A 13,746-nucleotide genomic window follows, 5' to 3' on the forward strand; every position below is an offset into this window, starting at 1 on the left:
TGGGCAGGGACACCCTCCACTACACCAGGTTGCCCAAAGCCTCATCCAACCTGGCCTTGAACACTTCCAGGGATGGGGCAGCCACAGCTTCTCTGGGCAACCTGTGCCAGTGCCTCACCACCCTCAGTGTAACAAATTTCTTCCTTAGATCTCATCTAAATCTCCCCTCTTTCAGCTGGATGAAGACATCAGTGCTTTTCTGGAGAATAGCTGTGGTGAGGAACGGGGGAAAATTTAGCTCTTTCCTCACTCCATCTCTAAGGAAAGCCCAGGCAGCAGCTCTCTGAGCAAAAAAAATTAATATTTTGACATTGAAGACACTGTTACATATAGTCTTGGCAGACTGGGGCAAACCTGCTTCCTTTCCTATAGTTTCATGTCTGCTTTTTGTTTGCTCTTTGCAGGCAAAAAGGGTCTGCTTACTCTTGCTAAGTAACCTATGAAACACAGTACTTAAGATCTTCCATTTCTAGACGTCTTGCTTTCACCTCCCCGCTCTCAAGCTCGGTATTGCTTCATCAGCATAAATACTCAGACTGAGACAGTCTTAAATGCCTTTTAAATGTCGGCTCATTTCCCCCTTAATTCTCTGGAGAGCTGGAATTCGTGCCCTGTGGTTCGTAGGGTTTGTGGGTTGGCTGGTGGGGGTGGTGCTCAGGGACCCCCGGGCAGACGAGGGCCGTGATGTGCTGATCCGGCAGGGAAAGCTGCCAAACCAGGTGGTTCTCGCTCGTCCCAAGCACTGAGCATCTCCATCGGATGGTGGGAGCGTGGTACCCTCTGCTGCTGGCCCCTCCGTGTGAGACCTCTGGTTGCAGGTGGTGGTGGCTGGTGCCCCCGTCGTGCAGGGTCACACCTGCTTCCTTCACCCGTTTCTGGCCCCAAAACCCCAGTCTTTAAAACAGGACTGGTTTAAGAGTCTTTGCTTTTGAGACTAGGCACAAACGTTGCTGTGGGACTGCAGCAGGAGGAGCTGAGGCCATTGGTCCTTCGTGGGAGTATGGGAGGAGGGAGAAATTTCCCTTCTGGATACAGTGTGGGTTCTTTCTCTGTCCGTACGCAGAAGACAACTTTCCTAGTTTGGCTAATATTGCTGGTTTTGCTTTACTAAAGGAAGAGAGATCACAGTGGGTCTCTTTTGGCAGTATCGAAGGTCTGCCTGCAAGCTCCCAACACCCCAAAGCCCTCCTGCTGAAGCGCTTCACATCTCTCTGGCATAACACCAGTGCCATTGGTGAGCAGGTCATGGTGGAACAGCAGGCAGAGCAGCCATGCTCAGCCGTTCCTGTACAGGAGCGTGTCCTTCTGAACTTCCCTGGTGATCACAGCGTTCTCCTCCGAGGCCGTGCACCCGCTGCCGTGGGACGTGTCTGTAGGGATGCAGTGTCTCGGCAGCCTTGGCAAGAGAAGTTCTCCTCCTGCACTGCACATCTTCTCTGTAAAATTATCTGGAGAGCAAGGAGAGGGCTTAAGTGCTTTAATTAAGGTTTCTACACTCTTCAGCTTCCATTCTGCCCAGCACAAGGCTGGTGCTGTCAGCAGAGGCTCCTTCAGTTGTAATCTGTCCGGAGCTGCAGAAATCCCACCCTTGAGCTGCTGATGAGAAAGGACTGTGGTGGGAACACTACTGCGTGGCCTGGTTTAGTTTTGTAAGGAGGTGCAGCAGGTTGTCACTGTATTTGGTGACTGCTGGGGGTTTATTCTGAACACAAGTCCCTTCAGCCAGAACAAACACAGCCTTCACCTTGCCAACCAAACGGATGAAGTTGTCTTTTTTTCGCGCTGCTCCATTGACTCGAAGCGCTTCAGCGAGGAGAGCATCGTTGGCATCACCTAACGGAGCTATCTGGGAAGAGCCATCCCGTGCATCTTGGGCACGCTTTGCAGCGTGCACCCAGCGGTAAACCCATGACATCAAAAGTTCCTTTACTAGGGAATGAAAAGGCTGCCGTTAGCCAGCGATCCCTCTGAAATCCGTGCTACGAATAGAGGCCAGAAGCGCGTCTCTGGAGCGCACGGAGCCTTTCAGGGAATATCCAATAACTGGGTTGATAAAGAGCTCTTGCCATGTAAGGTGCATCTCCTGTACATACAGGCTAATTCTCCGTAACGAGACTTCTAGACAGCAGCTCCAACCCATGGTCAGTGTTACCTGAACTGCTACGTGATGACGTGCCGAAAACTGGGATCCGAGCCACGTGGCAGGCTGCTGCCTTGCTCACTTGCAGCAAACTCTTTCTGTGGAGATGAGCTTGCGAGCTCCTGTTTCTGCTGTAGCAGAAGATGCTTTTGGAGCTTGTGTGGGGTCTGTGAGCGTCAATTTTGGCTTTGGCTGCAGCACAAGCAAATGTGCACACGGAATGCAGTTCCTGGTGGGATTGAGGGGAGGGCAGGGGTGTCATGTGCCTTTAGCACTTCATTTTAAGACAAAATGTGCCTTTTGCCTTTGTGTTAAGGGAGAGCACTATCTCTCTCTTCTGAATTTACCAACTGACTCTGGTAGGAAGATCTTTTCTAGCAGGGAAATGCCATTACATCACTAACTCCATATCCTGACCAAGCTAGTGGTGATCACTTTCTCTGCGTGGTGAAACCTGAACCTCCTTCCTGCCCGGCTCCAAGAGGGAGCAATGATGGGCTCATCCCTTCGACTCAGCCAGTGTCCTTGGTCCTTCTTCTACCTCAGAATAAGTCATAGTCCTCTGCAGGTTGGCCAGCATGCTTGAGGGAAAACTCAACTGCTCTTTTCTCAGGACTTTTATAGAATCACAGAATGGTCTGGGTTGGAAGGGACCTTAAAGGTCATCTAGTTCCAACCCCTCTGCCATGGGCAGGGACACCTTCCACTACACCAGGTTGCTCAAATCATTATTGATTTGAATTTTATCTCTCAAATCTTATTGAGCTCCTGCTCAGTAAGAGCAAACACAGAAGGACAAGCTGGCTCCGAGCACAGTTCAGGGACGTGCAATGGCAGTGGTAGGTGGTGCCCAGCCAGGTGGCTGATTTCCACAGGAGATGTGTGGGATGCAGGGCTCAGCGTTCCCTGTCCTGGTGCCCTGTGCCAGCGGCTGTTGCACATGGCCCAGGGAAGCACAGCCGTCCTTTGGGAAGTTCTGCAGCAGCCCTGAAGGTCTCCGTTTACAAGAGGGGCTTAGCACGGAAATGTCTTATTCAGCAAAAAACGCAAGGGCAGGCTACCTTTTTAAATCAAATTTCTTTTGGCTGTTCCTGTGGGTTTCTGTATATATTGTCACGTTCATGTGTTAATGCTTTAACCCTTTCTGCTCCTCTAGCCATCTCTATTCTCTGTAGGAGACGCTGCCTAGTAGAGGAGCCTGCGAATATATTTATTTTGTTCTTCTAGGAACGGTTTTGAAGACCATTTTGTTCCTAATAACTGAGAAAGACTGTCTTGGCCAGCACCGAGGATGCTGCTCTCATCCAGTGGCTAAAAGATTCCCGAGTAAATTCCTGCACCTGGTGTAGCACCACGTGCTGCTGCGTTGTAAGCTTCCTCAATAGCTTCACAATAGCTGAGTAATACTTGCCTCACGTTCAATCTGAAATACAAGTTTTGTGCTCTTGGTTGAGTAGCACCAGCTTGCGTTTCTTCATTAGCCATCCTTTCTGTCTCTCTGGTTTACTGTACGTAGGAAACTTGGAATTAATTGCTGCTGCTTCTTTTAGAAATATAGTGAAATTCTCATTCTTTCTCTTTCTCGTTCTCTCTAATATTTTCCCCCCTCCTCTTAGAGTTGATTTCTAAAGATTCTAGGCTTTCCATACTCAGCCTTTCTGTTGCTCTCCTATGGCATTTCCAGCAATAAGATTCATCCAGTACCATTGGTCCTCTGATCCTTTTGCCTCCCTTCCCCTGTTCCAAGTTACCACCTTTCTCCTTTCCTTTCTATTAAAAGCTGGCCTGCAGAACCAAAAGCACCTTTTGAACTTTACCTCCTCCTTCCACCCCTGGCTCTCCTAGCACAGAGTAATACTAAAGGAAAGTTTTTAAAGAGAGATCAAATACTGATTCTCTACTTGAAAGCCAATGAGCTACTTTGATTTATTTTTTTTTTCCTTCTCCTTTCTCTCTTTTATTTATTTATTTATTTATTTTTTTAAATCATACTTGAAGTAGATGCTTTCAGGTGGTTTGGCAAAAGAAATATTCCTGTGCCTTGCGAAGGCATCTTCTGTTCTGAAGCTGGCAGAGTGCACAGGAGGAGATACAACCTCTAATTTTACCAGTCTAGCCTATGGATCACGTGCATGAGGATCACGATCACATCAGAGTGCATTAAGCACCCTCTGTGAGCAGGGGAATAAACAGCATCACTTTACCAATGGAGTCTCCAGTTTAAAGATATATATTATATTTATTGATAGCTCACTCTGGGTTTGAAATAGTGAATGCCATTTAAATGGCTTGGGTAATCTACAGAGTAAATCAGTAGGAGCTTTTTTAGATGTAGGTTTTTTCATGTTTCTTAATAGTCTGAATACCTCTAGAATATTTCTTTTGGTAATGATGATTATGTGAGCGATATTTCAGCAGCGTGTATCTAACACCACTCATGGACGTGCCACGGAACCAGAGAAGTGATAGCTGTAAGGTGTCTCTGTAAAATGTATCATGAGCACTGGCAATGTCACCAGCCTGCCTTAACCACGATAAATCTCTATTTCTGGGTGCTGGAGAAATTAATAATGACCAGCAAGTTCTTTTTATCATAGAATCATAGAATGGTTAGGGCTGGAAGGGACCTTCAAAGGTCATCTAGTCCAACCCCCCTGCAAGGAACAGGGATATCTCCAACTAGATCAGGTTGCTCAGGGCCTCATCCAACCTGGCCTTGAACGTCTCCAGGGATGGAGCATCCACCACCTCTCTGGGCAACCAAAGCAGATGTGCAAAAAAGAGGTTACAAAGCAGCCATCCCATGGCTCTACAGCAGGACGAATGTTCTCAGTCATTCCAGGTGCTCTGGGAAAGACAACTCTTGGCGGATGCATCTCGATGATGAGACTGCCTGAGAGCGTGGCATGCATTTACATAGGTTGCTTGTTGCTTAATTTGTTGTGCTAAAGGATTTCGGTCTTCTGCCTAATCTGACACGATGAGGTAACAAATGTAGAATTACAGAAATGTAGTTAAGACTTGCCAAGGTCAACATAGTTGAGGCGTAACGAACAGAAAGCAATTTAAGTAGTCAATAAGCAGTTAAAATATCGTTTTACTATGTTTATGTCTAAATTCTGCGATAGCACAAAACCACATTTACTCAAGTCTACATCAAATTTATTATACTTGACTTTTCGGAGAATGACTGACGCTACTAACACAGCACTGCTGTAATAAGGAAGGCCGCAACAAGTTGGTTCTTGGTCAAGACAGTGGAAGAGTTGTTGTATTTTAATTGCCAAATATGAACCCCTGAGGTGTAAGGCCATATCACAGTCCATCAAAGCAACGCTTTGAATGGCTCTTGCTCTCTGTAAGCCTCCTGTTGACTTTGCAGCTTTGTGCTGTTTCAAGCTGTGAAATAAAAGCTTGCCAAGGAGGTCAGCCCTGCTCTGCTTTGGCCGTAGCAATTTGCTGAGTCCTATACTAAGGCTGCAAACGTGTAAATATCCAAAAAAGTTCTCGTTCTCAGCTGGAAAGTTTGGTTCCTGAACTTTCTTCTTTTCTCACCAAAACCCAAACTCTTATGATCTTCCACTCAAGCAAATCTAACTGGACTCTTAAAGTGACTTAAAATCACTCTGGTGACTTGTCCTGGGACTATCCTTTCCTATGGATATAGGAGAACCTTCAGCCTTCTAGCCTGCAGTCAAACTGCCAGCTGTGACAGTTACACAGAAGAGCTGTCGTTTACACTACTGCCTTTTTCTTACCTCTGTGGAGGTAGTTGTTGATTTGGACTTGATTACGATCAGCAAATTAGCTGCATTCTGAAGAGAATGCAAGAGGTGCTCTTGCTTTGGTTGGGTTGAGAGGTGAGGCAGCTCGTGTGGTGGTTGTCCATACTGTACTGATACTCAACAGTCAACCTAGGTACAATGCTGAGAGTCAATGACGGTTTCTGAGCTCAGCAGGCAAGAATCTGCTTTCTCATCTCTGGAAAATCGTGACTTTGAAATTACTTTTAGAATAGAACCATAGAATCATTAAGGTTGGAAAGGACCTCTGAGATCATCAAGTCCAACCGTCAACCCAAGATGACCATGCCCACTATACTATGTCCTGAAGGGCTACATCTACAAGTTTTTTGAACACTTCCAGACATGGTGACTCCACCGCTTCCCTGGGCAACCTGTTCCAATGTTTGACCACTCTTTCAGTAAAGAAATTTTTCCTAATATCTAATCTAAACTTCCCCTGGTGCAACTTGAGGCCATTTCCTCTCGTCCTATCAAGCATTTTGCCCCGTGCTTGACATGCAGCAGCACACATGAGTACGTTCAGACTGACCAGAGCTGTGGGTTTGTTGGCTCTGTTGATTTGTTCCAAATAAGTGATGTTGGCTTTGCTTTTGTTGTACTCGAAGGTGCCTCATCACCAGACATGGAGTCCAGCTATGGGGGAGGCTTGCTAGATATGGTGAAAGGAGGAGCAGGGAGACTCTTCAGCAATTTGAAGGATAACCTGAAGGATACCCTGAAAGATACATCTTCAAAGGTCATGCAATCTGTTGCCAGGTACAGTATAGCTGAAGCTGCCTAACGCAGGTAAAATCACTAGCTGCAAAGTGCTGGTGTGAGCTGCTGTCTTGACTAACGCAGCCCAACTTGCAGCTAACCTAACGAAGGAAGGAGGTGAAAATCACAAGTGACTTCTTTGGTTCTGTCTCATAACGGGTATTTGGTCTCAAGGAAGTGGGAAAACCAAAGTGAAAAAAAAAAATTAAATCTAAGTTTCATAGTAAGTGAGAATCAATATCCTTGAAATCTGGAAAAGGCGCCCCTGGTGAAAGCAGAGCACTTGGTCTCCAATTCCTCCATTGACCCCTGCGGGGTCCTTCTGCTCAGCCACCACTAAAATATTTTGTCACTGACAATTGGCTTATGTTGTATGCCTTCCCTCTGCTGTGCAAGGAGACTCTTCTTGCTGGTGTAACTGTTCCCTTCGCTATAGCCCCCTTTTGAGCAGAAAAGAGCTGAAGTGACTTTGCTTTGGTCACCTCTGCTGGGGTTGTCCCCTGTGCTTGGCACTCTACCTGCCTCTGAGCCATACGGGGTTACGGTAAATTAATGAAACTTCAGGCAAGACCTGAGAAGCTTTGAGGGATCTGCAAAGTGGCAAACTACTGGAGATTTCTCCTGAAAACTGGCACTGAAAATTAATGACAAAAGGGAAAAGGGACCAGTTTTGGAAGCTTCTGCGGCCGGTAGAAGGGAAGGCTGGGCCACTGTCTGCAGGAAGCTATTTGCACCCTCTTCTTCAGGCATAACAGCAAAGTACAAAGAATCAGTTTTAAGATCATTCTTCCCTTGAGTCGAAAGCAGATCTTTGTGGGGAAAACACTCTTCTGGTTCCTGTAATGTGCTGCCTACTGTACACACGTGCATAATGTCTGTCTCCTACTTTGTCTTCTTTTAGTTACACCAAGGGGGAGCTAGATATTTCATACATTACCTCAAGAATCATCGGTAAGTACTGCTCATCAGCCAAATCAAACCTGTCGTACCCCGGGGTTCACAAGTCCATAAACCCCTTATGGTGCACGCTCAACCTGGCTCCTTCTTACGTTTCTAGTGATGTCTTTTCCGGCTGAAGGCGTTGAGCTGGGATTCAGGAACCACATTGAAGACGTACGGACGTTTTTGGATTCCAGACATCCTGACCACTACACCGTCTTCAACTTGTCACCCAAGTATTATCGCAGTGCCAAGTTTCACAACCGGGTGAGTGTCTTCTGAGGGGTTAACAAGAGCAGGGGGTGGAACTTCTTGGGAAAAGGGGCACCAGGTTTCTGTCTAGCCTGAATGTGGCAGAATGTAAGAAGATGAAAAAGGAATTGCGGATGTTTCTAAGCTGCTGTGGTCGTTTCTGGGGTTTACCTGATGCCTGGGACCACGGGGATTAAAGAGCTGGAAAGTTCAGGGTGTGATGCTTGTGTTAGGAGCCCGTGAGAGTAAGTGGCATTGTGCTCAGTTGAGCCTGTGCTGCTCTTGGTTCCTACACAGCTGTTAGAAGCTGCTGCAGAGAAATAAGGAGTAAAACGAAAGGGCTTTGAAAGAAATTACCAGTAAAAGAAGGCAGATTGTTTTCATGTTGAGTAATCCTTTGGTTGTGCTGTAATCAAGCAGGAGCCCTTAGCAGACAAAGCAGAGGGCTGGAAACTGGATCTAAGAGGTGTTTTGGCTCCTCCACTTGTGTATGACTTTAAAAACCCACCTCCACTCTCTGCCCCAGTTTCCTCCTCTAAAACCAGAACAGCATACGGGAGCATTGCAAGGCTCTGGGTCATTAACGGCTTTTAGAGGAAATCTCTCTGAAATACTGCTGTCGAAACGCAAGATTAGATCTAATCTTTCAGAAAACTTTCTGGCTTTCCCTCTCCCACAAGGGAGTGATGATTTCTTTTCTTTTTTTTTTTTTTTTTTTCTTAATTTCTTATTTTTTGTTGCCTTCAACAAAAAAGGTAACAGCGGTTGCCAGGCTTAACCCTGGGTGAGGATGAGTGAATCTCGTGCTGCATAAGCCTCATTTCATTTTAATTTAAGGTATAGCTGAATCTGTCTTCAGCGATCACTCTGAGCACCAGAAATCACTCACTCACACTTGAAGCAAATTTCTCAGTGGCAATCAGTAACCAGCCATGACTTCAAGTATGAGTAAATGGATGGCAAAGACTAATTAAAAGGTATCAAGGGCTCTGAATCTTCAGTCTTGCTGGGTTGTGGTGCATCACTGTTGCTGTTGGTGGGAGGAGAAAGACAGATCTACTTTTGAAACCCCAGCATTAAACATCTGTTGGTGTATCACTTGACCTGGCCGTAACTCCTCATCCCGTGTGCTTTACCTCCTACTCTATCCAACGGCTTGACAGATGACTTTGTGTGTTGCTCTTGAAGCATGACTAGGTGCTTTGGAAGAAAATGATGCATCTTTTAGTAAAATATGGTACTTTCAGGTTACAGGCTAGGAAATACTGACTCTGAGTACTTTTCAGGAAAATGAAACGTGCAGAACACAATACATGAGATCAGATGAAGCATGAAACGATTATAAATATGAGATTGAACTTCATATATATTGAAAAAACACTAATGGCCTATCAAGGTGAAATCACATGAGTGTTTTCTACATCGGATGAGGATGCCAGATGAGCTGAAGTTTTGAGACACGCACTTTGAAGTGAAAGGCTTTTGAATACCTATCCTCTTTAAAGCTTTTTTTGCCTAAGATCAAAGTAGGTCACTTTGCTGCATAGTGGCACAGGAGGGAGATGACAGTTAATGTCCTGCTGGGCCACTTTCCTGCCCTGACGTGGCTGTGTGGGGCACGAAGCCCCACGCACCCAATCTATAGAGGAGAAGAGGGGACTATGAACACTAAAACCTGGTGCTCAAACCTGATTGTCCTCTGTTTTCCACCCTGCCTCGCTGCCCCAGGAGGAGGGGAGAGCTCACGGCTGCTCATGGAAGCGTGAGCAGTTTGAAAACATACAACTCAAATATAGTGTTGAACAACAAAAACCAAACTTCCAAGTCCCTGATGGGTCACGTTCTTGGCTGTTGCTGCCCTACTGCTCACGTGAAAGAAGTGCTGGCCGCTTATTTCCAAAGGTCTGGAAGAATTCCTGTTACTTTTCTATAAGGTTGTCTTTCATGAGCGGTGGTGAGGTTAGCTTTGAAACTAATGAAATGCTACATAGCATGTATTTAATTTCCTAATTGTGAACCAGCAGGCAGATGTGTAATTATAGGCAAAGTAAATATATAATTACGGATTGTTGGGAAATGTGTATTATTTACTTGATAAGGGATAATGGCTTTTCCAGATGCCTGACAGTGCATTGTCGTGAGGTCTGTTCAGAAAATCGCCAGTGAAAGGGTCATTGGTCGGATGAATTCTACGAGCCACTTGCAATCTGAATTGTGTTTTGGTGGTCTGACTGCAAGTGGATCTTGTGCCTCCAGAAGCCTGCTGCAAAAGTAGGTGGGGTTGGGAGGAGAAGACTTTTGCTTGCTATCAATAATATAAAATAATTGACAATATAAAATAATATATGTCACTTATGGCATCAGTTCTCTGTCTCTATTAAAGAATTGAATAAATGTTTGTGATCACTCTGTAATTCATATTTTATGGTGGTCCTGTAACTGCAGGACCTTACCACCTAGTGAACCTTTGGGTGTTTCGTGCCTCCTCAGCCCTTCCCGAAAATACACAGAAAAGTCATATGGAAGGGAAAATCAAGTGAATACAACGGAAGGAGTGAAATAAACTACAGCTCTCGAGACAGGAGAAGACGGGGGATGAGGATAATGCTGTAGAGAGGATAAACAGGGAATGGTCAGTCACTGTCTTCCAAAGCTTGAGCGTGGATTGACTTCTCAATGGGTAGCTTCTACAGTGCAAACCTGCACTTGCTGAATTTCAAATGCACAGCTGAATTTCAGGATATTGTGGTGACCTGAAACTTTCATGAGTCTAAAAAGCAATGAGATGAATATCTAATTAGATATTAGATTAGACAAAGATCTCCCAAATGTTGGACAGAGTCCCACCAGCTCAGAGGGGCTGGCAGTGGGACGGATGCACTGGGTTAGACAGTGCTGCCTGCTCGCTCTGCCCCTGTATCCTCTGGCTGTCGTTGGAGCCATCGTTTGAGACTAAACACAGGTTGTTAGCTCTCTGGTTTGAGTCAGGATTCCTGGTTTTGCTATAAGATGTTGTGCAGGTGTATGTAAGAGAGGACCTTAAATAGAAGTTTTATGAAACCTGGAGCACGTGCTTCCTGTGAGGGATGAAACAGTTGGGTGTGAAAATCACATGGGTATTTAAGAACATCTGGGCAAACCATCTCCTTCCTGCCCCAGTTCTCATTATCAGGATCCAAACATCAGCCAAGAGAGAGAACCAATTCTTTGTCTGAGGACAGGCCTCATGGCGTTTCTCTCTTAAATTTCTTCTAGCCAGAAGTGCCTTTTAAAAAAACAAAGATATTTTAATTAAAACCAGATGAAACGGCGATGTCTGTAGAAGGCTATTTGATGTGCTGTTTGAGACTGCAAGGGCTGTTCTTGAGATAAGTGTTATGACTCAGAACTAGTACAGCGATGAATAGTCACTAGACATACTTTAGGATTTGTGAGTTTTCAGCTCCAAGAAGTCATTCATTTTCCTGGCTCGTATATTAACTATTCTTACTCAGATATGATTTCTTTTTTTTTTTTTTTAACAGAAGTTTCCCTTTCATCAGTCTAATGTCTGTCAAAAAGGGCTTGAAAGTCCTATGACACAAAATGATGCTCAGTATCCTTTGAAAATCAGAGCCGTAGTTTTTAGGGACAAGTAGTAGAAAGGCTTTAGACATAGCAGAAGCCAACGCGCTGCTGCGAGACTGGAGGGTTAGGAAAGACCACTCAAGATAATCTGAGTTGGAATGTAAATTTTAAAAAATATATAGTGTGTGACAATACATCAATATTACGTTATTTATTTGAGAATTCTTTTTTATTTGCGTCCTTCATGGAAGTCACAGAGCAGAATTATGCATGAGAAGAGATGGTGTAGGTTTCAAGCACACAACTCTAGGCTGTAAAAGAGAAGTACGTTTCTTGGCAGGAAGTGTTTGTAGAAGCATGCCCTGCTTACTGCTCTTATGAAGCTGGGTTTTGTTCATCGTGCGATTCCTGTAGGTATCCGAATGTAGCTGGCCAGTGCGACAAGCGCCCAGTCTGCACAACCTCTACGCTGTCTGTAAGAACATGCACAACTGGCTACAGCAGAACCCCAAAAACGTGTGTGTCATCCACTGCATGGTGAGTACACCAGAAAGTAACCAAGTTTTTAGACCTGTGAGTCGTAAGTCATGTTGCACGTTGCGTGTCTAGGGTTTGTGTACGAGGATGGTGACAATTTCTAAACCAAAACCAAATGTAATAAAACTGATCTCATAGAAAGGGGCTTCATCTGCCACGTGGAAGACCTAACACTGAACGAGAAGCAGGAATGCAAAGCAAGAGAGGTCATGATGGTTCTAGCAGTGAACTACTAGAGGTGACGAGTAGCAAAAAGGTTTGAACTTCACCCAAGAACTCTAAGAGTTGTTGGCCTCCTGTGGCTTTGCATTTTATTGTAAGTAGTTGCAGGACAAAATGTAGCCTCTAGACTGAAGATTGCTGATGGAAGTTGAGGAGAAAACACATAGTTGGGAATTCTGTTGAACTGTGAAACTGAGATTGTTGAAGTCTCTTGCGGTCACTGCTTATCAGGCCTGGCTGAGGAAATCCAGTTGCTTTCTACTCTTCTTTGTGCACCACGGCTGACGCGGTTGCTAAATTCCCCATAAGGGCTGTTCGGTGCTGGGCGACATGTAGGTAGGATGCATGAAAGTGGTGTGATTCTGTATGACTTGACTTGTAATTTACCCCATGCAGGCTTTAATATTGACAGTAATGCCTGAAAGGAGAGTTCTGATTTGCTCCTGGAGCCTAAATTAAATCCAGGAGGCTGTCAGCCCTGATCAGCATAAACTGGAAGGAGCAGAGGAAATGACTGATCCCAAACTGCACAGACCTTACATAGGAGTCTGGAATTTCTGCCTCGCGTAGCACAGCCAGCGGCTACGGGACATGAATTCCATTCAAACAGAGATGAAGAGGCACTTGATGCCCCCAGTCCTGGAAATCTAGCTCAAGAATCAAATTCCTTTACGGTCTTTTGAGCAATGAATACCTGAATAATGCTATAAAGAACAGGGAGTCCTTTTTAACACCTTCTAAAAAGTCTGCAGAAGCCCACTTAGTTTGTATGAACCTGAGAGATCTTTTCAGAAGCAGTTGGCAGGGGCTACACCTTAAAAAAGCGAATAGCCTGCTAACTTTGAGCATGTCTTTGGGCTCAGCCAGCTACTTGGATCTGGGTCAGCGCTGGTATGGCAAATCTCACAGTAGGGCTGGAGTGCCTAAAAGGTGCCTGAAATCATAGAATGATAGAATGGTTTGGGTTGGAAGGGACCTTCAAGACCATCCAGTTCCAACCCCCCTGCCATGGGCAGGGACACCCTCCACTACACCAGGTTGCTCAAAGCCCCATCCAACCTGGCCTTGAACACTTCCAGGGATGGGGCAGCCACAGCTTCTCTGGGCAACCTGTGCCAGCGCCTCACCACCCTCAGAAGGAAAAATTTCTTCCTTATATAAGTAATTGCAAGGATCCTGTATAACTTTTAACTTGAGTTTCAGACTCTGAGGGTGACTGTCTGCCTGGTGGGGCAATAGGTTTCCTACTCCTTCCTTGTAAATGAGCCTTGACTTCTGGGATCTTCCATCACTCTCTGGAAAGTGGGAGAGGAGCTGAGTGGCATGGTGCCCTGGTAGCACTGGGCAGGCTCTTGTACTCGTCGCTGTGCCACAAATGCACATCCACAACTAAGCAGGCATCAGACCTGGATTTTGGTGGAAGCTGGTGGAAGGGCTTTTTCTTTCTGTTTGGCTCACCAGAGTTGGGGTATGGCCCATATGGCTGATCATCTCATATGTTCCTGGGTATAGCAGGGATCTGGGGAT

At 45.5% G+C, this 13,746-nt stretch overlaps 1 protein-coding gene across 2 annotated transcripts in view; it reads left to right on the plus strand.

Annotated features, from left to right (window-relative positions):
• The window catches only part of DNAJC6 (DnaJ heat shock protein family (Hsp40) member C6), a 39,888-nt gene that overhangs the window by 9,321 nt on the left and 16,821 nt on the right, over positions 1-13,746 (plus strand). For both annotated transcript variants that reach the window (XM_086617381.1, XM_086617383.1), the window contains exons 2-5: positions 6,552-6,702; positions 7,604-7,653; positions 7,760-7,908; positions 11,875-11,997. In XM_086617381.1, coding sequence (XP_086473507.1) covers positions 6,552-6,702; positions 7,604-7,653; positions 7,760-7,908; positions 11,875-11,997 — 473 coding nt within the window. The remainder of the gene's footprint in view (positions 1-6,551; positions 6,703-7,603; positions 7,654-7,759; positions 7,909-11,874; positions 11,998-13,746) is intronic.

This window comes from Tauraco erythrolophus, chromosome 10 (assembly GCF_009769465.1).
Source record: "Tauraco erythrolophus isolate bTauEry1 chromosome 10, bTauEry1.pri, whole genome shotgun sequence".
NCBI classification, from domain to species: Eukaryota; Metazoa; Chordata; class Aves; order Musophagiformes; family Musophagidae; genus Tauraco; species Tauraco erythrolophus.